This window comes from Cupressus sempervirens, chromosome 5 (assembly GCF_028749045.1).
Source record: "Cupressus sempervirens isolate cs-2001-9-10 chromosome 5, ASM2874904v1, whole genome shotgun sequence".
In the NCBI taxonomy this organism is placed as follows: domain Eukaryota; kingdom Viridiplantae; phylum Streptophyta; class Pinopsida; order Cupressales; family Cupressaceae; genus Cupressus; species Cupressus sempervirens.
Genome location: NC_143122.1, coordinates 38,425,093 through 38,450,193, shown reverse-complemented (window position 1 = coordinate 38,450,193; position 25,101 = coordinate 38,425,093). Strand labels below are relative to the sequence as shown.

The following is a 25,101-nucleotide window of genomic DNA, read 5'->3' as shown; positions in this document are numbered from 1 at the left end:
AGGGCACTTATCCTTTGACTGCACCAAAGGCCCCATCATCCTTTTTTAAATTAAATTTGTCAAAATGAAAAAAACTGAAAAAACATAAAAGTTGCAGTAGTTTGTTCCAAACCCATACATAACTACAGAGTCACGCAAGATGCACAATAAAACATCTATTGCTACTCAATGCTTTGGGCTATAACTATAAATATTGCTGAAAGACCCTGCAGTTGCACCATGTTGACATAGCTTGACGACTGACAATAAGTATAAAAACAATTTTTCATTGAACATTTGGCTTTAAATCATTAAATTATCAATTTTCAATGTGTTTTGTCATCAATTTTTTACGTTGTTTAAATTATGCTTAATTTTATATTTTATATGATTTCTGTACAGGTGTTCTGAAGCCAGGCTAAAACAACAGCAAATCACAGAACCCAGGCCCTGAACCCATCGAAACCTGCGCCAGTAACCAATATAAAGCAACGTTAAATGAATTTTCTCAAACCCTTAAACCCCCACAGGACGTAGAAGTTGGAATCCCCTGGTCGGTAGTACAATCCATAAAGAAGGAAAATCTATTTTATACATGTGATATAACATCACAGCCTTTTTAATGTATTCAGATTACATTACAGTCAGAACACATAAAAGCTATGTTGCATCCCTTAGGCCCATTTCTATTTCAACATCATCATCATCCTCAAAAAGCTTCAGAAATCGTGCTTGTTCTTCTCCCCTCTTTTTCCTTTGCCAGACTTTGTATAGAAATACTGCTATTGCTGAAATGATGACAGTAGCTATTAATATTAATATAAGAACTATCCAAAGCTTACTTTTAGTAATAGAGGAATCTGATTTTCCAGGTTTGCCTGTACCTGCAAAATTAAAGATATCTCAGATCTGTCTATATTCAGAAAGCAATTCTCAATAACAAGGATTTGCTGGCATCCATATGGAACGTATGCCAAACCTAAGATTTTAATAAACACTAAAAACAACCAGAAGAAATTTAATAAAGCCAACAATTGAGCTTAGCTTTTAGCTTTAAATGTAATTGTTTGTTACTCAAACTGAAATCAAATGAAATGCATCCACTGTATGAGCCACTGAATGTTTTATCCAGAGTTGACAAACCTGATTCAGAATTGCATTGTGGACATGAAAAAGTTGCATTGACTTCTTTTTCTTTATAATGCTTATATTTCCCTTCAGGAGCTAGACTAAAATCTTCTGGACATAGCTCCCACTCATCAAATATATCATCTAGCATTAAGTCCTCTTCATAAATTCCGCACCGCTTACACTTTCTTCCTGAAAGTGCTGTAAGAGGCTGACAAAAGACAACAAACTATGAAAATCGCCTAAACTGAGCATATGCCTTTCCAACCCATTGATTTCAATATAATTGAAAATAAAACTGGGCATAAAAAGCTGAACATTTAACTCAAAATAGAAGTAAAATTTCTGAATTTTTTCTCTTATTAGCCTCAAAAGCTTTATTCAGTATGTAATATACAATGGAAGTCTTGACCATTTTCTTTAAAGATTAACTATTATACCACAGGTCCACATTTGTGCCCATTCCTCACAATCATCATATTTTTACTGATAAAGGCACAAAATACAGCCAACAATGCCCAGTAAACTCTTTTTTAACTCATATAGGAGATCAAGATTAAGAAAAAATCTAACGAGTCACAGTTGAAATGACTTGAACCAAGCTAGAACCAAATTACATATTCCGTTTGGTATGGTAAAGGATTGGATTGTGTTATAGATTCACTCCTGAGCACTTTGAAAACTTTATCAAGAGATATGACATTTTGAGGAATTCTCTAGAAAATTGTGAATGATCCACAAGTGATTATACTTGAAATTGACAACATGCAACTAGGGCTTTAGGAGACACTTTTTCACCATCTGTTGAATGTAGTTAGCAACAGTAAAAACCATTGGGACCTTCCAGCAAAAAGTATAAGCTCTGTGAATAGGTATGTTGGCATAAGATTTAAAAAGGAGAAACAAAATGAAGATTGCAAAAGGGATTGCAAAAGGAATCTTTCATATTCATTAGGAGTTGAACAAGAGTGTAAGACGGGGGCCCTCCTGCTTCCTCCTCATTCCCTTCTTATTTTTTGTGGCAAATTTACAGAAAATCCAGTACCGACAAACTTAAATATTAGTAGATTACAGCAATAAAGTCAGCATGGACCTGTTCTTATGAAAGTGTTATTAAGACGAGCAAAATTTTAGGAAGATTTTTTTTTCCCAAAAGTTAAAAAGTATCTTCCTCCTGAAGTTGCAAACAATGCCACTATTATATCCTAGAAAGAGCATACTTCTAAAAGGATTTGCAAAAAGAACAATTGGTTGGTTAAGGATACACAATTAAAAGTATGTTACATACAACAAATACCTATTTACATATTTAAGCCAATTGTATAAATGATTTGGCTCTCTGTATATACCAGTGTTACCCCAAATTTCTGGGACAGATGGCAGGGAGCAGAGGGATGGAAAAAAAATTGCCAAGTTTGGGGAGGGCAAGGGGATAACTATATAAAATTTAGGGAAAATTTAAAATATATAGGGAAATTTGTAGATATAAATTACTTCCTATGAAATATGGATAAAGTGTGTTAATTAAAGTTAAACATCATAGAACCTTAACATGCAACATTTCATTGTCTTGATGCTAAATAGTAAATACTAAATAGTCAATCAATGAATACTCTATATGCAATCATAATTCGGAATTCTTTGTCAATATGCATGTGATAACAAAAAAATAACATTCAAAATGCCCAAAGGCTAAAGTGCTGCCATATAGTTTCATGCTCAATATAAAAATCAAATTACACAGAAACAAACCACACTGCTGCTCTTATTCTGCTTCTGCCAACATTGCGTCAAAATTGAAGTCATCTGAGTCATTGTCATTGTCATACTCCACTGTAAGTGCATCCTCATCCAATGGAACCCAAGCAAACCTGGTGGTGTCTCTGCCTCATTGACCTGGGAACATTTTCAAGATCAACACCCCACCAGAAAGTTAGAGTTTGTCTATGCTTGACAATCCTAAAGTCCAAGAATACTATGCACAACCACCAGCTTCTTCACTCATTTAGAGGTAACTCTATTCTTCTTGAGGGAGTGAACAAAGGCATATGTTCACCAATTCCTCTTGCAACAGTGATTAGCGACTTGTGCAAGGAGGTGAGAGGCAAGTACCTTCAACTGTGGTGTGTCCCTCCCATAACATGTCTACCATCCAATGGGATCTCTCAATGCCAATATGTATCTATCCAAACTTGCATGCGGTTTACTTAATGTCGAGAAATTGGGTGCAAAGTATGCAAGCCTCCTCCTCTAGAAACATCTTATCACTAGCTTGTATGAACCCATCTAATGCCTCTAGATCATCACATGGAGACAGCTTTTCTTTCATCTATATTTGCATACCATTTGAGATTTAGGGTGTAGGTTGTCATATGAAGCAGGTATTCATTATGTTCCACTTCCATGTCACTATGGGCCTAATATGGTGCTCATATAACCCCAAAGTAGCATCCCTAGCTGAAATTGTTTTATTTATCTTCCCAAGCATACTATCAAATGTCTCATATCTCTCCAAGACTAAGAGAATCTATATCAGCATATCTAATGACATCTACGATGGGCAAGGCAGACTAGAGATAATTACAAAATGAAAAAAAGAGTTCGAAAGAATTAATTAATAATTAGAAATATAATGTGAAAATTTGCTATCTTAAGACTAATGTTTAATTTTTTTTTAAATCAGCACTTTACCTTATTTTGGTCCACCAATTGTCATCAAAGATTTTATGCTTGACCAACCTTCCTTTAGAAGAGCTACAAGTATAGTGTCGGGTCCACTCTAGATTTACCACAATCAATTGTAGAGACTCATGCAGCTCAAGCATCCTCTTTATCAAGATTTAGTAAGTGGCATACCTATAATATATGTCTCAATATAATTGGTAAACACATGTAACAATAATTAAAATAATTTAAAATTTTAGTAAATGAAGTAAGTGGCATACCTTGTCTCAACTAGTTTGAGAAACTGCTTTGAAAAGTCTAAAAAGACCAAGTGACATGTTGTGGTTGCAAACAAACATTTGATTCTGACACCACTTGCTTCGCCCATCCTATCTTCCTTGTGTCTTTACATATTGTTCAATGAATGAACACAAAGCGTCCAAACAAATGTGCCTATAAGCACCCTCCACTATCAAACGAAGCTGATTTGCACACATGTTGAATCTGTGATCACCTGTACAACATTAGCAGGCCAAATCTCCACTATGCCATCTCTCAAAATGATGAACTAGAACTCAGCATCCTTACACTTTCTTGAACAATCCAGGGCTTTCAAAAAATAAGAAGCAACAAAAGATGTGACAAGATATTGATGATTGGCCAATGTGTAACATGAATCCACCAATCCATCACAATAGAGCAGCATGTCCTCACCCAAATCCGTCTGATGTCCTCCAGCAACACATCAACCTTGCAGTACTCTTTGTCTAAGAGGCTAGTTTGAAGCTTAGGATCGCCAAGGGGTATGAATGAGGGACCTATAGCAGCTATATCTTTCACCATTTGTTTAAAATAAGAGGAATGCACCACATGATTCTGTAAAAAAGACTTTAGCATTGATGAATTTGTAGCTTTTCGTGCTCACTTGTTCCTATAACCTCCCTTCTCACCACCACTCTTCACCTTCCTCTTTCCTCCTGTCTCAATAGGACTACTACAAATAGTGGATGTGTCAGCAATGCGCAAGCATATCTTGTGAGGGTTCGTGACATGGTTTGATAGCCTCTTGTGTATTCTATAAGTCTAGTGGTTGTATTGGGCATTAATAGGTTGATCTTTTGGTGCAATGGCAACCCTAGCAATTAACAATTGGTGCACCTACATATCTTGCAACATAGTTTGGTAGCCTCTTGTATCTTCTATAAGTCTAGTGGTTGTATCGGGCATTAATAGGTCGATCTTTTGGTGCAACAGCAACCCTAGCAGTTAACAACTGGTATCATAGCTTGGTCAAAGGTTTGAATCCACGTGAGCCATAGTGAGTAATGTTGGGAAGGATATTGTTGGCAATGCGCCAACATCTCTTGCATGGATTGACAACATGATTTAGCAGTCTCCCACGTCTTTTGTAAGTCTAGCACATTAATAGTTCAGCAATATTTTGGTGCAACGACGACCCTAGCGATTAACAAGATAACATAGGCTTAGATGATTGAGTACTTGAAAAAGGTGTTGCCAGTGTCCTTTTTTTCCCCATTTCAGCCCCCATGTGCAAGATATGACACTCTATTCCCTCCTTAGTTAAATGTGGACAAGCTATAACCCCATGGCATGCAATACCCAAAAAATGAGACTCCACCCTTGTATAACTGCCCCTAAAGTCATCCAAACAAATATGACTCTCCCACACTTTATTCCCACCCCACTGCCTGAATTTTTTCCTTTTTAGGTAACATATTGGAGAAGAGGTTTTGAAAGAACCCTTTGCATGTTTAGTCATATTTTTAAGGGCACTTAACAAGTTGGGTTGCTGCCCACTACTTGTCTCAGCACTTTGAGATTGACCTCTATTTTTCACTACCTATTTACAATTCATCCTCACTACTACTCATTTTGATTTTCTTTGAAATTGAACAATAAACAATAAAAGTGAAACAAGGCAAAAATTTAACAAAGCTTCAAATTTTGATAAAAAATCGAAAATAAATAAATGGAAGAATCATAAAGTAACTTACCTCTCTTCCTTCTATCACTTGCACATTTGCACTCTCTTTTCAAACCCTCTTTGGCATTTGCTGCTGCTTTTTACAATGACAAACCCTCTTAGTCTTGGCTGCTGTTGATAGCTCAGACAAATGAAATACTTATAACGAGCCCCAAAACAATACGCAATGCTTTTTATCCTTTTAGTGTGAATTAGGGTGGAGGGGCCCACATAAAAATCATTAAAAAATGCATATTAAAGATTTTTTATGTTTATAACTTTATTTCTAACTGACACCACTCTATTCCATTGGGAACGAATGTCTATCCATGGGACGTTCGAGGTGGCTAAGCCATCCCCGACCATTCTCAAGATGTACAACAGCCCCCAACAAATTTTTGGGACATCCCCAGCTGAATTTTGATAAAAGGGGATAAGCTGAGGATGTCCTCTGGCCGTCCCTTTGCATGGAAATGTCCCTGGCAAGGGGACAGGGTTTCTTAGGCCAGCAACACATACCTGGGTAACAATGTTTATCAACGGCTTCAGGTTTAATCATCTACAAAAGCTAATACAGATCTGAATGGTGAATGGATCATTTAACACATCTAACCTATAACAAAACTATTAGAAAGAACATCCTAATCTAAGTAACTATAAAATAAATTCTTATAGAGAAAAGGTACGTGTTAGTACCAACAACCACATAAAGCATCAGTCTCCTAGATGGTATCTTTACATGGAGTATCTACTTTGCTCCAGGATAATGAATGCAAACATTAAATTAGGAGTTCATTAGACAATTAGCTTTGTGGTTGGAGCCATTGGAAATTCAGAACAACCATTTATACTGTCAAAACTATTACCAGCATAAATTGACATAACACTGTTTATCTATATGATAAATGGCTGCATACTTAGCTAACCCTCTCATGCAACTCTTGGTAAAAGACTAAACAGTTGTGAATCAAAGATAACCACTTGTATTGACTGCAAAGCCCTATTCCGTTACTGCAGAAAGTAGACTTTTAGCACTAACTGATGTGATAAATATCGTATTCCCAAATTTAAGCATTGAAGCATGTGTTGTAATTATTCAATTACCTATAGACAATTTTTTATGCTTATGTAAACTCCCTGCCTAACCAGAGATCTGACCTTGAACGTGCTTGAGTAGACCAATAGGCTCGCCATACTTCACTAATTTGGCCTTACGTATGCCTCTTTTGTTGAAGCTCCCTTCTCATTACAAACATTATATTTAATAATATGAAATGCAAAAGGTCAGAAAAGAAATTGTCTCTGGTATTTTAATTAAAATAATTAAATTATAGAATAATTTGGGCATAATACTTGAACATTTTTGTTTAATTTAACTAAAACCACATAAATACTGTCTTCAAATAAATAAAAAGCATAGAATATCATATATACAAGAAAACAAAAGCATTTCTTAAAGCAAACCACTACTACCTGCCATGATTCTTGTCCCTTGAAAGTGTACACAGTATTTGTTTGTTTTACATCTGGTAAGTAAATCTTATTTTCTCCTTGACATCGAAAATAAACAGTTGGATTTTCCTTAGTCAATTCATGGGAGTTGAAAATCTCTATTGATTTCAATGTCACATAATCAGATGCAAAAGTACCTGCAAAGAAAAGACCACCAAAATTGTTGCTATGTTCATTTTAAACAATAAAGTTAGACATATAAAACAACATCCAACAGTGAAGCAAATCAACATATGCAAATTTGAGGCAAAAGCCTACAACACAACGGTAAATTGTGTGCCTCTTATGTAGGAGGTTTTGGGTTTGAATCTACTTGAGTTAAATAATTAAATAATAATAATTAATTAAAACACATAATAATTAATTTTGGCTTCGGCCTCTTACCAACCAAAAAAAAAATGCAAATTTGGATGCACACATATACATATGATATTCAGTGTGAAATGAATTGAGAAACTATAAAATTGAGAAGAGAAAATAAATGATTCCTATTAGAAATCTTGCAGGTTAAAGTTAAAAATTTAAGATAATATCAGTTAGAATTAGGGGCCTACCACCTTGTATATTTTATATTATGAATTATTCCAGGTCATTATTTGTTTATGCGTTCATAAGGGATGTGGGGCTCATGAATTGTGAAAACTATTGAATTATTATATTTATGAGATTGAATTATTATTATACATTATGATTTGGTAAGCATTGTTCTTGTTCATTTAATTCTACTGTACAACATCCATATAGACACCACACTTGCTCCACCATATGCCTACCCATCTCTCCGCATACCCTACGACACCAATCCATCCGTTGTACTTCCCTTCCCTTCCCCACTGTACATACACCACCAGTCACCTTACAATCTAGTTGGTCTCCCTCCACTCACCTATACTGTACGCCTTCCACTTCTTCCATCCATCTGTACGCCCATTTATGTACGTTATTATCTCCATCCTATCCACCCATACAGACACAAATTCTCCAGCTCCCAAGTACGGTGTCCTTACTGTACTACTACTCATCCCCTGCCACCTTACATCAGCTAATCCACACCGTTCGGACTCAACCTGCAACTGTACGACCCACCTTCTCACCTCACCATAAGAGTCATGTCTTCCTGCACAGCTGCTATTTCCACTGTAACAGCTGCCATTTCCACTGTGCAGCACTAGCAATCTTAACATTTGACATCCTGAGACAGTCTCCCCTTCAGCCATACATGAAGGGAACATTACAGAGGTCTTGGGTTCAAGTCTACTCAAGATTATCTTATAATAATAATTAACTTTAACAATAATAATTTATCTAGGCTTCAGCCCATTATTGATCAAAAATAGTCAGTGCAGCAGTGATAGGATTTACAATCTCCCGAATTCTATTGTACAGTGAAGTCTTATATTTTTTTTAATATCAACTCAGCCTTTTTTATTGACTTCTGCATCTAAATTATATGGCAACGCAATTGCTAGAAGGGGAATGAGATAATAGGATATCGAACAATTTATACTTTTTAAGTTAAAATAGTTCTGGGCTGGTTTGGAAAAATTGTTGTTGTATAGGGATTATTGCATCGTGGGAAACATGCTTTTAGCATTTGGAAGCAGGACAGTTATTGCCCATTAGTAAAGAGACCGCTAATGGGAAGCGGGATTTCTCTCAGGCCATGGCGGCAGGAGTTTTCTACATCAATTATGTGGTTTCAACCATTCAGCGGCTTGCCAATAGCCTGGGCACACCAAAGCATTCTCCTGAGCTAAGGGAGAAATTTCTGTGTTCCAAATATGAGGCAGCAGTTTCCTTTCGTGCCCATCACTGACTATTATAGATCTCACTACAAATAGATAAGTATTCTATCATTATACCTTTGAGTATAGATAATGACTTTTTTGTTATATAATTGGAAAAGTGTATTGTTTATCATTGATCTCTATGATAGGATGATTTTATGAGTTATTACTAATCTCTCTTGGTTACAAGATGGATCCGAAAGCAATGGGATGATGAGAGATTATATGTAAGTAATGCAAACTGTAGACATGAACATGGGGATGTTGCTTGCAGTCATGGGACTGAATTGATGATACATACCTTCATTAAAGAGGAAGAAATGATATCAAAGGGAGACTATTCAGCTTTAGAGGGAGTTTTTGTGATAGAGGAAGAATGTCTAATTCTTTGCAAACTTGTGTGTCAATGTGATTGCTAAAGCTCCCTATTTAATCAACTTGGAATCAGCTCACTTATTGTGAGAATGCTTTTGCTGAGAGGGAGTCTCTGTTGAGAGAGAATCCTAGCCATTCTTATACATGTTAATGAGTACTTCCCTACAAAGGAGAAACTTGACATAATGGTGGAAATGCATTCTTCCCTGGGAGAAGTCTGAGGTCAAAACCCTCAATCCAACCTCTATGAGTAGACATGGTGGAAATGCATTCTTCTCTAGGAGAAGTCTGAGGCGAAAACGCTTGTTCTACCCTCTACGAGTAGGTATGGTGGATCCACCTTCTACGAGTAGACATGGTGAAAATCATGTTTGTGTCTCCATGACTTAATCTTATGCTTTTATGAAGTATCTATGGTGAATAATGTTATGCTATGATAACAATGTTTTATTGAGATAATATATGATGAGAATTTTTTATCGACATTTTTGGTTGCAGCTATGTGTGCCTGCTGGACTAAAGATCTCTCTCTTGCTAAGAGGGAGTGTTGAAGATTATAGCTGCAATAGAGATCTTCACCTCTAATATTTCTATATGTTGAAATTGAGCTAATGCCTCTGCATTGCATCAGCAACTAGAGAAGAGACTTATGATATTTTTGTCGTGCATCTTCTTATAGTCAAGTGAGCAAGATGTGACATCCAACATGTGCTATGTAAATATCTGATATTTTATTATATAAAGAATCATGTGTCACTCGAAGAGACATGCATTTGGAAATATGAAGAGACTCACATTTGCTAAATGAAAAGACCATCAGTTATGAAATGAAAAGTCTCTCAATTCAATTCAATTGAAAGCATTGTACTTGGACATTTATTATTTTAATAAAAGAGATATTTTTCTGGTGTGGTTGGGTTTTTCCCTCAAGTCGGACAGCTTTCCTAGGATAATCTGTTGTGTCTTTGCGTATTTTTTATTCTTCCTTGTTTCTTGCTGTTTATCTTTATTTCTAGGCTAAACATTAAAAACCTAAATTACAATTATGTATGTTGTAGTCTTAGTGACTTAAAAAAATATTAGCCGGCTAATGGTGGCTTTTTGAACAACAACATGCAACGGTTGGATATTATGCAGCTATGTTATCTAGGCATTACAGTTTTCCGATCAAGAACATATTATATGTCTATGTTTCCTTTGGTATTTGTGAATGGTTGCCCTATTTTTTGTTGATATGGATATGGCGCATGGTGTTTTGATGTGGGTTGCTGGAGGTTTCGAAAATGACTGATGAATTCGTTTTTTTGGATGCAGTCATCTATTGCAATGTAATTGCAAATCTAATTGATGTTAATGGCTGGGTAGCTGATATGTATTTAGGCTCATGAAGTGGCCTATAGGATGGGATAGATGGATAATCCTCCAATTCCAATACTTAAATATTATGTAAATCTCTTTATCATTAATAAAATATAAATATATTGCCAAGCAAAAGAAAAACATTGCTTAATTTGATATTAATTGAAAATAAATATAGCTTTTTTATCTTTTATTTTTCTGGTGGGGGTGAGAATCTATGCATACAACTTCTGATACCAACTAAAGATATGGGCCAACTTGCTTATTTTTTGCACTGAGTGACGAGGAGATCAAAATTCAATTGCAGATCATTATAGTTATTAAATTTTTTGCTTTTTTCAATTTTTTACATTGCAGACAGCTGATTGAGATAAAAACCTCAACGAACAATGACACAAGGTGAGGATGAAACCCTTCGTGCTGGTAATTTGTGGAAAATTCACTGCAACTTCATGCTGGAGCTGAACAAATTACTCTAAAAATGTGCGCAGGTCAAAGCTAATCTTAATCCCAGAAGTCAGTGTTGAAACAAAGGTTTAACCCAATCAAGTAGCCTTTCTCGCCATTGAATTGACATGCCAGAATTGTAGCATAACAGAGCTAAAATTTAAAGGTGAAAGGAAACTACTAGCAACGGGGGGTGTTACCTTACTTCTCCTGTGAAAGAACATTCATGCAATCAGGGAAAACCCACCCTCCCTAAATCTGCAACTCATCAAGGTGCCTGATTTAATAGTTATAACCTCCACTTACGAGTTGTATTAAGCAATTTAAGATTATAGACCTCTCATGAGCTGAAGAAAACTATTTTTCCGACCTTTCGTGAAGCTAACAAATCACTCTAAAACTGTGCACAAGTGAGAGCTTGTCTTAATCTAAGTCAGTGTTGAAACACCCAGGTTAAAGCCAATCAAAATTCCCTTCTTGCCATTGAATTGACATACCAGAATTGTAGCATAACAGACCAGTGATTTGAAGGTGGAAGGAAACTATCAGCAACAGGGGTTAGTACCTTACTACTCTTGTGAAAAAACATTCATGCTATCTAGAAACACCCTGCCTAAATCTGCAACTCACAAAGTTGTCTAACTTAATTGTTTTAATCTCTACTTACGAGTCGTATTGAGCAATCTAAGATTATAAACCTTTTTGGGTTGCTGTTACAGTTATAACTCCTGATGAATGTAGTGACGAATCATTTTTTTGTGACAATGTAATGATTAGTATCATTTGTTTTGTATAGTAGTGCTGGTATATTTCAGTTATGTCATCATTTGTTCCATATAATAGTACTGGTACATCGCACTACCCCTTTCATACTTAAAACAGAAACTTCAGTTTCTCAAAACAAAAGACATGGATTAAAAGCAAAAATCATGACAAAACTTTCTTCTAATCAGCATCTATCAAGGAGAATGCAGACTTATTGCTGAAGAAAGTCAGTTTTAGGGTACTTGGAAGGTTTATTGCCTCTTTTCAATGAATAGAGATGAGAATTGATTTAAAGGAAATCAAAAGAGATTGTCCCTAAAAGACTCCTCTACGAACCTGTAAATAACTCACTTGTGCACATTGATGGTAATGAGAGTTTATGTTATACATGTGCTACACAAGTATACATTCAAACTAAGAAATGATATAAATTGAAATAATCCTTGCCAGAGTTTGATGGTAATTTGATTTTGTGTTTGTTTTAACTGATTGCAACTATTTGATTTTGATCATGAACAGTGAGTGCATATAATATAAGAGCTAGATATTTACAATAGAAAGACAATAAAGACATACTACTGGTATATGCAAGAAATTTGTATCTAAATAAGAACTGTGAGAGCATCCTGACCTTTATTGGTGTCTTGGATTTTGAAGAGATCTTACAAGCATACTGCAGGATATTATAATTTTGAATGAACATCATCATACACAATATAAGATGCTGCAACCAAAAAGCTAACTGGTTGCTGTCCATGCATGTGATTTCCTATGCAAACTTTAGGAGCTGTGAATTCTTTTTGGACACTGCATTTATGAACTGGAGTCCTAGCTTCAAATCCTTTGCATGTTAAATCAAAATTAGCTGCCTTGGAATCTAATGGAGTTGCCTCTTCCTCATGAATTTGGCAACTGAAAATGAAGATCACGTGTATGTGATAAAAAATAATGCTATTTGTCTAAGAGAAACTTGGGTTTTCATCAAAGTTATAAAGCTACCAGGGGGCGACATCCTGAAAAAAACTCAGAAGTTCGGTAGCAGAGAAAGCAAAACCATAAGATGAATGAATGAATCCTTTTCTTCTCCATTGATGACTTTATAAATAAATCTTTAGCCACAAAAAGCATCTGAACCCCTGCCTTATTTCTGGCCGTCAGATTTAGCCCAGGCATAAGTTAATATTTACTTTGTATTAATTAAATCTCCACCATGGCACTTAACTTTAGCTTTCTGGGCTAATATTTAAATATTCCCTTGTTCCCTTATTATTTAATTGATTTTCTAGCACTGGAGAATGGAAAGGGCTAGATATTTCTTCCCTGTTAACATCGCTGGGAGGGGGACATTATACAAATGTGCTGTTACTGTGAGAGTTTGACAAACTAGAAACAAAGAAGCATCGTGTTTGATTTTGAGTAACATAAATGATTATATCTTCAATCTCTTGTAGTAGCTTTCTGAGTTATTGATCTTTTTCAATCTCATGCTTCATTCCTGCTCGCTTTGCTAACTCAATCTTACTGCTGTGTGAATCCATTGCACTTTGCTTTAATCAGTGGAAGCCATATAAATAGAAATATCCATGGTAACTGTAATGTCCCTATTTTTGTCAGCATTGGAGTTTCAAGGATTAGCCTATTATTGTGATCCTCGTAGGCTAATTATTGTGGATAGAGGGTCTTCTAAGGCAGCGGCTTGGCTTGGGAGGGTCTTGTCTTCTACACAATTCAGTAAGCTATACGTTGGTTTTCGATTGGCGTTTTCATTTGGCTCAGATTGGACTTCATTTGGGCTTAGATTTGGGTACTTACTATATGTGGTAAGTTGGGTGTTGTTTGAGATGTAACCCTTTCTATTTTTGGAAAGTGCATTTGGTCACATGGCAAAAATAATAGGATTGACTCCTATTTCAGACAGCATATTTAAATGATGAGTATTTTGGGAGTTATTATATTTTTAGTGGCCAAATTATTATTAAATCATTAAATGGCTTATTATAAAATTATAATTTTACTTTATAATTTTACTTAAGTTGAGGGTTGAGTCATCATTGGAAGGGGCCATTTATTATATGCCTAAGCCAAGTATTAAATATTTAAAATGATGTTGTGTTGGAAAGTTTCAAGAGTTGAGTTCTCTTGGGAAACTTTCCCAATTTCTGAAGTTGAGTTCTTTTGAAAACTTTTATCAACAAAGCATTATCATTGGAAATGACACACTTGAATATTCATTTGCTTTTGTTGCCTTTGTGGCTTCTCCTGAGTTTTCTGAATTGTGTACCCTTGTTGAAGGATAAGGGTTTCTGAATTTATAAGAAGATCCGAGATTCGGGTTTGAGGTTGTCATAGGCAATTGTGCTGAAGTATACAATTGTCTAGTTCTCCTACTGTATTTACTGTGCCTTGGAGATCAAATTCATGAAGGTAATCATTGAGAAGTTATTCCGTGTTTGGGATTTTGAATTTAATTGCTAGAGGCCACGATTTCTATGCTATAGGCTGTCGATTCAATGTTTGAGTAGCACCATTATTATAGATGCCAAGTGGTAAATTTCAATTCCAATTTGCATTAGGAGACAGGGCGGCATAATTACTGGACCTGCAGTTTACAATTCTGATAATTGGTAACAAATTATAGGCTGTGTGAGTATTGAAAGAGGCCTGTGTCTATTCATTTCAGAGCTGCGATCCATATTTGGGCCTGTGGATTCATTGTAGAGACCATTGCATTACATTAAGAGCCTGCGTTTTGGGTGTACTGGGCTGCATTCAGTAATAAGGCAGCCAACTGGCATTATCCAAGGGTCATGTCCAGTCATAGCATGTATTTGGGCATTATTTCTTGCAGCAATACTATCAAGAAGTGGCTTCCAGCACCAATATTGGATGCAACAAATTATATCAGATTCCATTTTGGTATTTGATAAAACCAGTAGCATTTCATATATTTTTCAGTAAATTGTTGTTCTAATTAATCTGAAAAACAGTAGCTGAAGGGTCATTGTTATTATCTCAATCAATTTGAAATTAGAATAAAAAGATGTTACTGTTATACTGCTGTTGTAATTCTCCATTCTCTTCATATCCAAAATTTCATAGAACATAAGAAAATTTGTTTTTCAATCACACTGCTGGAGAGTTCTTTGTCAATTGTTTGGCAATGTCAAACTTCTGATTTGATAAGGAAATAAATGTGTTAAAGCTAATTGGTGAACTATAACCAGTCGAGGGTTATTACAGTAAGGTTTCTCCAACTTTTGAGATCAATAAAGAAAGGTTTAGTTCGTTTTCGAACATTTCACTTACATGTGATGTGCCCCCTGAGAATAAATTGTATGGAGTGGACAGGTAGCAGTCTTATTTGTAAATTTTAGATATGTAGTACATTAGATTAAGTAGCTTTCCCTATAAATTTTAGGAGAGAATTGCTAAACAATGATCTGATATGAGATGTCCTAGAAAGCATAGAACAAAAGTTTTTGGCAGCGAGAATTGAGCAGGATTTGCTGAAAACAAAATAAATGACCATCTAAACTCCTCAAGCTCCTGTTTGGTAGCCTAATCTAAATTGGAATGAAAAAGAGCAAGAAGAAATCTTGTGTAGCCTAAAACGATTCACATTCAATCAAAAGAAGATCCCTGGCCATTGGTGAGTAGAAACTGCCATACTAGAAGAAAATGAAAGAAAATGGACTCGAGTTTTTCCCCCTTCCAATGTTTTCCATAAGAAAATCCGGTGTCTGAGTTGAATTTCTGATTTTTTATTGTGTTTAATGCAATTTTTATTTCCTCTTGACTATCACTTGCTTAAGAGCAAGCGTGTTTCCACAATCCATAGTAGTAACTTTTCTTGCTTCTGGATTGAGATTGTGTGTATCTTTTTGGCTCAAAAACATACACACAATCTAAATCCAGAAGCAAGAAAAGTTATCACTTAATTTAATCAAGTAGCAGATTATAACAAACTCAGTAATTTCTTAACTTCTAAGAGTATTTGACGAAAATGTGAATCATTTTACATACAAATAGAGAAAGAAAGATTACTGAATCCAAATGGCCCTTTCTCGTGATATAAGATGGCCTATGTACACCCAGCCTGCATATACACTTAAAGAATTTAAGTGATGCTTTCTGCAATTTCACAAAAGAAGCACTCATCCGTTGGATCAATTCAAGAATGAATGAAAATTAATTCAAAGAAAGATGCATCCAACAAAAGTCAAGTAGGCTTGTATAGGTACAGCAAACCAAGGTGTAGTAAGATGGGAAAATTTCCATGATATTGGGTGTAAGTCTCTCCGAGCATGCACAAGTTAATGCAGCCTGCAATAACACGAGCAAAAATGACCGAGGATGCTTTCACACAGGGGTTTATATGACTTGATACATATCCCTTGTGTGTGATTTAACCCATGCCATATTTCAAAGTTTGACAATGCATTCGCTATGCACTAATAGAACAACACTTAGGGTATGCAGAGTAAAATGGAGAAAAGAATTATAGGGTAGGAGAGTCAAGGATATGGTGATTCATGAAATTGGGAAATTAAGAAAAACCTTTTTGATTGAGCTAAGCAAAACAATGTCGGCAACATGATCCTTACAAGCGACCGAAAAGCTTTCCCGTAGTTCAATGAGACCGATATATTTCTTATTCTTAAATTTTTCGGGATACGCATATACCAACGAAGATTGTATACCCTCGAAACCTATGACCAGAGCCCAACATAAAATGAGGTCGCAGAAACAAAAGAAATATAGAAAAGAATGAGTAACCGATTCTCAGACCACTCAATTTTTTAAATCTGAACATGCTCCTGTCAATTCAGATTTGTCCACAGATTTTATTGATAAAAACGCCTAGAACAAAGTTTAAGTTTTTAATCTTTTATTTAGTATTTTATGTGTATTCTCCGTGACTACACATATATTATCAACTATCGAGACAAGCCATTCAAAACCCCCTGGAGAACAAGTCAGCATATGCCAGATCTCAAAGTAAATTTCATTCTAATCTAAAATTGACATTTATTTCAACGAAATTTACAATTATCTTACCTAAAGGCCCTCGCAGAAACAATAATATAAGGCCAGGAATCCAATTACTCAGAATTCTAGCCATTTTCAGCTTCATTTTCTTGATTCCTGTTTCTTCTCCTTACGATTCGTATCATCTTAGGATTTCAAATATAGATTGTGGTGTTGGTGTCAAGCCACCATTTTTTTTGAAACGGCTATGCAATCGACAAAGTCACCGGATTTGACTCTTGATTACAGAAACCGGTTTCGATGTCGAATCTCTCAACACATATATTTGTTCAGCAAAATTAGCTTTCGCTAAATTCTAAATACGTGAGGGGAGAGAAGGAGAAACGTGAGGAAGATTGGGAATCAAAGTTCGAGATAGAAATTTATTTTTTTTTAAATAAAAAAGAAGAATTGATAAGTAGGAGATTTAACCATAGAGAAAACTTTGTAGTTAAGCGCGCTCATGCTGGAGTAGTACTAGGGGAGTAGTACTGGGATGGGTGACCTCCCGAGAAGTCCCGATGCTTCACCCCAGTGAGCATCACCTAGATCCAATGAGTGCTAAGTGTTCCATTTATTCTCATGAGAGATGGATTCATGTTGAATCACTACTCATGAAACATGGGTCAATGAGTTTGACTCAAAAATCACACAGTTAAATTCTAATAGCAATATCACAAAAAAGAAGAATGACAAAAAGGAAGGGATAAAAATATAGGAAGAAAAGTGGGTAAAATATAAAAGTTTTAACTAAAATAATTAAAATAGTTTTGTAATTTAAAATATTTTTAATTAAGATTATAATTAAATATTCTAAATGTTGTTATTATTTTTATTTTAATATAAAAAATTGGTGGGTAATAATAATTTATTTATTCATATAAGTCAAGAGGAACTTGCTCAGAAATAAGAGTAGAAACAAGGGTTCCACCATCCCATCAAAAATCAAGCAGTCAACAAAAACATTCTATGAAAAAAACCTCAACAGCTTGCTAGTTTGGTATGAGATCGGAGAACCATATCTAGTTTCCTTGGAAGTCTATTCTTCTTCCTTATGACAATTTGCCATCCTTCTTGCAATCTCAAGGCCTCCTCCAGTTGCATACCTAAAAGCACATTAGGTTCATTCCCACACTCCTAAACCTCGGATCCCAGCTCATCCACAATTTTATCCTCACGAACAAATTCATTTTTTACACTTTGTTCCATCCCTTTAGACTTCTCTCATCCATCCAATGTACCCACCTCCACTTGAGAAACTTGCCCAACACCGCCAACATCACCATCGTCGTAGTTTCATTATCACTCGACTTCCTCAAAGAGCAATATGGCTTAGGAGGCACCTTGCAACCACCATCTTCAGCTACAACCTCAAAAAAAATACAATGTCTCTCAACCTTCTTCTCCATTGTGTATTGTTGAGTCAATACATCTTTCCACCTAGTAGATGTCTTAGGAGCCCTTCCCTATACACATTCTTCAACAACATGCCTTGTTTGAAAACATCTTCTACACCTAAATGGGATCCCTTCATAATCCACTTATTGTGTCCTCCTCCCCTGTTGTTGCTACGACACAACTCCTAGGACATCTTGTTAGCCTTTTTTTTTTTTAAGAATAAAAATTGGCTGAAATCTTTATCATGGGTATGGGATAAATTTGGTAATTTCATGGCCCTACTTTGTTTTTCTTCAAAGATTTTCATAAGGAAACCCTAGAAGAAGTCTAAGGCATTTCCCTTTATTATTACTTTGAGTTCTTTTATATAAAAGGGGTTATCTTGTCATGAGGGGGGAATTTTTGCCACCTAGTGAATCAATTTTGGACCTTAGTTTTTTCGATGAATTATTTCTCCTTTAGCCTTATGTGTTTTTCCTTATGCGGGCCCAGTGACTTTGTCATTCAATGTGTTGGCTTTCTCTGTGTGGCATTTTGTTATTGGCCAAAGGCATACCCTGTGGATTAAAAGGGCCCAAAACTAGCTACTATCAGGGACCATCTGATCTGGGTAGATTTATGGTGGTCACTTTCTCACTTCATCAATATGCAAGGTGTTTACCTCTTGTGAGAATGTGATAAGGAGACACATGCCTCATCATCACACGAAGGATGACTCATCATGCGGATTGAAATAGGGACGTTGGATTATACCTCAATTGACTAATCATATTTGAAGTTGTCCATGAAGCTTTATGCTCGTTGTCTGCAATGAATTGATAGTGAATTTATTTCAAATTCGTGTGACTGTAATTGAGGGTAAAACCGGTGTTTGCATCACATTTTTTGTAAAAAGGTGATTGATTTCTTGTTCTAATGTGAGAGGGATGATTCATTCATCACCACAGGAAGTTGCGAGCAAGCTAGGGTTCATCTGTGCAGACATTATGGAGATTGGAAGCTAAAGGGTGGTAAGTAACTTTCCATGTTTGAAATTTGTTGCTCTGTAAGAGAAAATTAAAGAAAATCATCTATGTATGAGGTATCTTGGAATCCAAAATGTCTCCTCGAAAGGAAATCAGTGGAAAAACAAACTATACTGAGAGAAGTGTACATGATGATTTTCTACAACAGTTAGACATGTTGACTGATGATTCTGCTAAAGGCAAAGCTCTAATCCCTAGATCCCCTAGGTTAAAAATTGATGGGGGCTTGTATGATAAGGGGAATTTGCTCAAAGATACACACACAACCATGAGTGGTTTTGAGCTTTTCGAGAAGTGGTTTTCTCAGAGAAACCCAAATACCACTTGTAGTAATATATAGAACTCTGATTTAGGAAAATTGGTTGTCCCAAGGGTTTTTATGGATGTTGACCTATTAACCCTACTTGCCAAAATATATGATCCAATTCTTTGTTTGATAAGAAATCACTTTGGAGGTGGCTTGTTCAAGATCACAATAGAAGAAATTCATGAAGTTTTTATGTTGCACCCTTTTTCCACCCTCCATGAAGCAATTGATCTTGAGAAATTGCATGAGGCATACGAAGCACATAGGCTTTATCTTAGAAGTGGGCCTTTTAAGGAGCACTTTGTAAAGATTGGAAACCTAACCCTAGTTTCATTATCCACACTTGAACCATTATTGAAGAAATATTTCAACCCTCGAGCCCAAGTTGCATATGTTTTTGTGTAAAGTCTTTGGTATGGATGAGCAAGATTATATACCTCCACTAATGTATATGATGGCTCAAATACTATAGTATGGGATGGATGTGATTTTATTTTTTTGCCTCTTATATTGTTGAAGATATTCACAATGGCTTGATTGGGATAGATAAGGGAAATTTTCATAAGCCATTTGGATGGTATTCCTTACTTATGCACATGTGCCTTTTCACAGGAGTTTTTGTATTTGAGAAGGAAATGAAGGTAGAGAGAGCATGAAGGAGAAAAGTTTCCAGTGCAACTATGGAGTGTTGATATATCATGGGAAATAATAGATGGTAGTTTGTGAGGTTTGACAATTATTTTGCCTCTAAGATGAGAGCATTGTTATCTCCTAACAACTCCTAGATTCCAAAGGCATTGTTGGAATTAATTAGACCAAAGGAATTTGCAATAGGTTTGAAGGTAAGCCACAATTGGGGAGATATTATCCCATACCCAGTTTCTACAGTATTCAGAATTTATGGTTTTCAAGGAAATCCTCATGTGCTACCTTTCTAAGTCCCTCTCAAGGTTGGAGTTACAAAATTCTTATGGTAGCTTGGAGGATTGAAAGAGGAGGAGTTGAAAAACAGGTCAAGGGGGGATAATTTTTCCTAGTTTCACTATTGCGCATCAATTTGTAATAACTAAGGGGTGATGGAAACATTTGGGAAATTGTTTGGAAAAGTATAACATGGAAAAATCACATGCTAGGTTCATAGATCTTGGGGGGTTTTATGAAATGTTTAAAATAATAACCAAGGCAAAATGTCATACTCATAACTTCTACTACCCTGAGGATATCATCAGGAAATAAAGAAAGAGAAGTGGAGGGTATATAGGAAAGTCATGTATTTTATTAATGCTCTTTGATAAAAATTATGACTCTTTGATAGATGCAAAGTTGTGGGGTGACAAATTGAATAAATTAATGACACATTTTGTTGAAAAGATGAGTATTTGTTTTCAAGTTTTGAATGAAAAGAACAATGCCTTCATAAGTGTGTATCCTGATAAGGAAAATGAGTTGATGAAAAGACTCTCTAATACCTCTTAAATTAATCCAAAATAATATACTCTCTAGAGGAAAACAAATACTCATCTTGCCCCAATTTATAAAAGACATTATTCTGAAAGCCCCCCTGATGAGCCTTCTTCAAAAAGACAAAGTAGAAGAAGGGACATCATCAAAGATTGAGGAATATTCACCTTCTCAGACCCCTATGCATTTTGACAGTGAGCAAGCAGTAGTTGAACATTTGAAGAAGGTGGGAAGTCATGATAATATTGTGGTTACTATTGTTGAATTAGAAGAAGGAATGCAACAAGAGCCTCCAGTACCAATTATGGATCTTACACTAGAATATTTTGGAGGTAAGGAGTTAGTACAAGAATCTTGCAAATAATTCATATCATATGATGACTTTGTTAAGTTGAGAGCTTTTATTCAATTCGCATGGAGGTCAAGCATGACAAATTTTGAAGCCAAGTGTAAAAAGATGAAAGCAGAGCAACCTGATAAAGAGGACTCTATTATAAGAGACAAAATAAAAGAAGAAATAATGGAAAGTTTTAGTAAAATTACTCTAGAAGTGGAAAGACATATGTTAAAGGATTTTGGTGTGCTAATTCACCTTGAATGAGATACTTCTAATGTCATGGTATTTGATACCATAAAAAAAGAAACAAATACTAAATATAGAATAGAAGAACTATGCAGGCTCATAGAGGAGTAAAGTTTAGTGAACGTCATGTGGCTCTAGTGATATGGTCTTTACAAAAAAGAGATAAGTCAAGGCATCAAGAAGCCTCTAATGCAAACCAGATAGGAAGTATAATGGTTTTTAGGGTGGGGGAAATTGATAATGAAGAATCAACCCCCATGAATAAAAATATATCCAATTTTAACTTAGATGTTTCTAGGAAAGACAAGTAGAAGTTTATTGATCTGAATGTTGAGTATGAGAAGGTGTTGGAAGCATATGATGAAAGGGAAAGAAGAATTAGTGAAATGTCAAAGATTAGTGCTATGTATGAAAAGAAACAAGGGATGAAAAAGGTAGTGGGTGAATCATCTCAAATGATGATTGCATAATCACTGGCTCCACTAACCCCCCACTAGCTCAATCATTGAATTTCCCCAGACTCCATTACACACTAGAGGATCATTGAATGAATAAATTGAGGAGGAAAAGAATAATCTTAAGATTGCTTAGATAGAGGTGGTGCAGAGATATGAAGAAAAGGTAATGGGTACCATTTTACACCTTGCATCTAGAAATTGATACTAGAGTACTTCACCATGAGATAACAAAACTTATGGTTATTGGAAAGTCCCTTAATGAAAATGAGGATGTGATAAGGCAAATGTTACACAAGTGGGTTAACTGAGAAGAAGAGATCATCAACATATGCACAACTTTCATTGACAAAGCCCACATTGATGAGTTAATTGAAAATACATGTGATCAGGTAATGGGTTTACTAGGTTTTGATGTAAATAAAGAGTTGCTAGAGAGAAAGGTGAAGTTACATCTCTCCAAGTATGAGAATAAGAATCTCAACCTTTCTCCCTCGGTTCAAAAAGGATCACAGTCTCAAAACTTTGAAGGAATGGATTGAAGATTTTTATGCCTTCCTAAGAAAAAAAATGAATGATATAATAAACAATGATGATCATGATTTATTCCCAGACATTGTATAGAAGATGGTAGAAGCAATAAATTTTTACAAATCTTACATTTTTTAGGTTAAACAATTGAAGGCAAAATGGAAAGATGTTACTTGCATAGAAAATGGAATCATGGACTTTAATTGGCCTAATGATATTGTTTACAATGAGTGGACATGTTTCAAAAATAGAAGATCCATAGGTGGTAGTTGAAGATCAGGCACAGAGCTAAGATGAAATGAAAAAGATTACTCAACCTATCGAGGGGGTTGCCCCTTAAGTTGAAAAGGATAGTGAACCAACAGATGAAATAGATGCATAAACAAAAAAAGGAAAGAAGCAACTATCTAAATATTGTATCTTATTTTCATGGTTCACCCACTATGGATATGCCTACTTAACAAATTATGAAGTTGCCTTTGAATATGCAAACTGCTAGTTGTAAGTCCAGTAACTATTTTGTAAAGTTGTTGATAATGACATTTTTGTCTCTTTTGTAACAATGTTTTGTAGCATATTATTAGGAGACATGTGTCTATCATACTCTCAAGTTGGAAGCTTGTTGCAATTATTGCTTACAAAAGGATTTCCAAGACTGGGATTGAGGGTTTGAGTTTTTTTTTCAAAAGAATGTCATATTCATGTTTTAGGTTGGTCTTGGTCTTGTTACTTCTAAATGAAAGTTTAAGAGTTGCAGGCTGTCCTTATTATTTGGAGTCAACTTATTTTCACCAATTTTGATACTTGGATTGCATTTTTTTCAAAGAAAACTAATACAAATAAATAAAAACCTAGTTACCCAATTCAGATCTTGTCTCTTTGTGTTTTATCTTTCAATTTTATGAAATTCAACGATAAGCACTTTGAATTGTATTTGTAATTCATTGTGATTTATATCTTGTCTCTTTTTTTTTGTTAATCAAAGTGATTATTTAAAAGCTTGATATGACTCAAGAGAATTGAAAGTATCATAGGAAGTTTTTGATAAGTATGAGATTTTGAATCAAGTATTGATTTCATTTTCACAAAGTGAAAAGATAGATCTATAGAAGTGTTTCATATCCTATGAGTATTTAGCCTGAATGGATAAAGCACTGATCATAAATTGATGCTGGACATTTTACCAAGTTACATAATATCCAATTTTATAAATCAAATCATTAACATTTTATGTCTTATTTGTAGATCTATAAAGCTAGCATGTACTTGATTTAGAGAGGTGTAAGGTATGGGGAATTAGCTATTTTGCATCCTTCATCCAATATCTAAATTAGAAAAATCAAAGGCAATCATCTTCTATATATAGGAATTTATGGTGAATATTGTTATAAAGGGAAGTAATAATAAATTCCAAGGTATACCCACCTGAATCCTATAGAATTCAAAGGGAAGAATATTGTAAAGTCTTATGAGTTGGTCATGTTGGCTTGCATGGAAATATATGTTATGGTATTTAGCTAATTCCTAGGTATTTACTTCATTCTCAAAAGGTTATTAAAATTATGTCAAATTAGAAGTCAACACATCTCTCATCTATGGGGAAACCTATACTTTATTTTCTTTGATGCAACGTCATTATGAAAGTATATCAAAGAGGACCAAACTGTAGATGCTTCAAATCATCTCAAATGTTATATTAATTAATTTAATATTTCCTACGACACTATAATTAATTATTATTTTCATATGATTTTACCTACTTAATTAAATATGTTCATTTCCCTAAGGTATTTGAATTTAAACATAGGAGGAATGATGTAAAGCAACAACAAAAACATTCGAGGCTGGGGCTCGATCCGTAGTCCCCTGTGCTAATTTTTTCCACCTTTTTCCTGGATTGTCTGTAGGGTGGAGGAAGTGGTGCAACCATTGTTGGGTGGTGGTTTTGGCTATTCACATGGTAGGGCCGAAGGATTCTTCAGTAATGGTAGCAAGAGATGGTTCTACTCCAACAATGCATGTAATGAGATCTAAATCATTTTTATGTGGGGGAGGGCTCCAAGAAAAAAAGAGTTAATAGATGTTTTCCATGAAGTTAGGATTAGTTTGTTCTAGTTCTCCCTCTAGAGGCTATAATGGAGGTGTTGGTGTAAATAAATATTTACTATTTACACTTTACTCAAGTTTACTTAGGTTAATGCATATTCATATTAGTCATCATGTAGACACTTATGAGTTTGCATATTCATATGAGTTGTCATGTAGACAACATGGTAGTTTGCACTCCAATTGAGCACATGTTGTCTACTACAT

The 25,101-nt window shown here is 35.2% G+C and overlaps 1 protein-coding gene and 1 long non-coding RNA gene across 3 annotated transcripts; both read right to left on the bottom strand.

Annotated features, from left to right (window-relative positions):
- Nucleotides 1-246: 246 nt before the first annotated feature.
- Nucleotides 247-17,400, bottom strand: LOC149554456 (valine-tRNA ligase). Of its 2 annotated transcripts, none has more exons than XM_089828519.1 (4): nt 17,059-17,400; nt 7,229-7,404; nt 1,123-1,318; nt 247-863 (listed from the first exon to the last, which is right to left on the bottom strand). In XM_089828519.1, exons 1-4 carry the CDS (start codon nt 17,132-17,134, stop codon nt 640-642), a joined length of 672 nt encoding a protein of 223 aa, XP_089684645.1. In that variant the 5' UTR covers nt 17,135-17,400; the 3' UTR covers nt 247-639. The 2 variants fall into 2 exon arrangements, with proteins under 2 accessions (XP_089684645.1, XP_089684646.1); XM_089828520.1 differs by having other exon boundaries at nt 247-767; nt 17,059-17,399.
- LOC149554457 (uncharacterized) lies at nt 3,799-6,996 on the bottom strand. Its single transcript, XR_016364374.1, has 4 exons — nt 6,914-6,996; nt 5,787-5,849; nt 4,053-4,275; nt 3,799-3,963 (listed from the first exon to the last, which is right to left on the bottom strand). It is a non-coding gene; the product is annotated as an uncharacterized LOC149554457 (long non-coding RNA).
- Nucleotides 17,401-25,101: the final 7,701 nt, after the last annotated feature.

Coding starts and splice junctions, on each gene's coding strand:
- LOC149554456 (XM_089828519.1), bottom strand. CDS start 17,134: ATGAAGCTGAAAATGGCTAGAATTCTGAGTAATTGGATTCCTGGCCTT. Junction 7,405..17,058: donor GTTTCTGCGAGGGCCTTTAG/GTAAGATAATTG, acceptor TTTTCTTTGCAG/GTACTTTTGCATCTGATTAT. Junction 1,319..7,228: donor AGGGACAAGAATCATGGCAG/GTAGTAGTGGTT, acceptor GTCTTTTGTCAG/CCTCTTACAGCACTTTCAGG.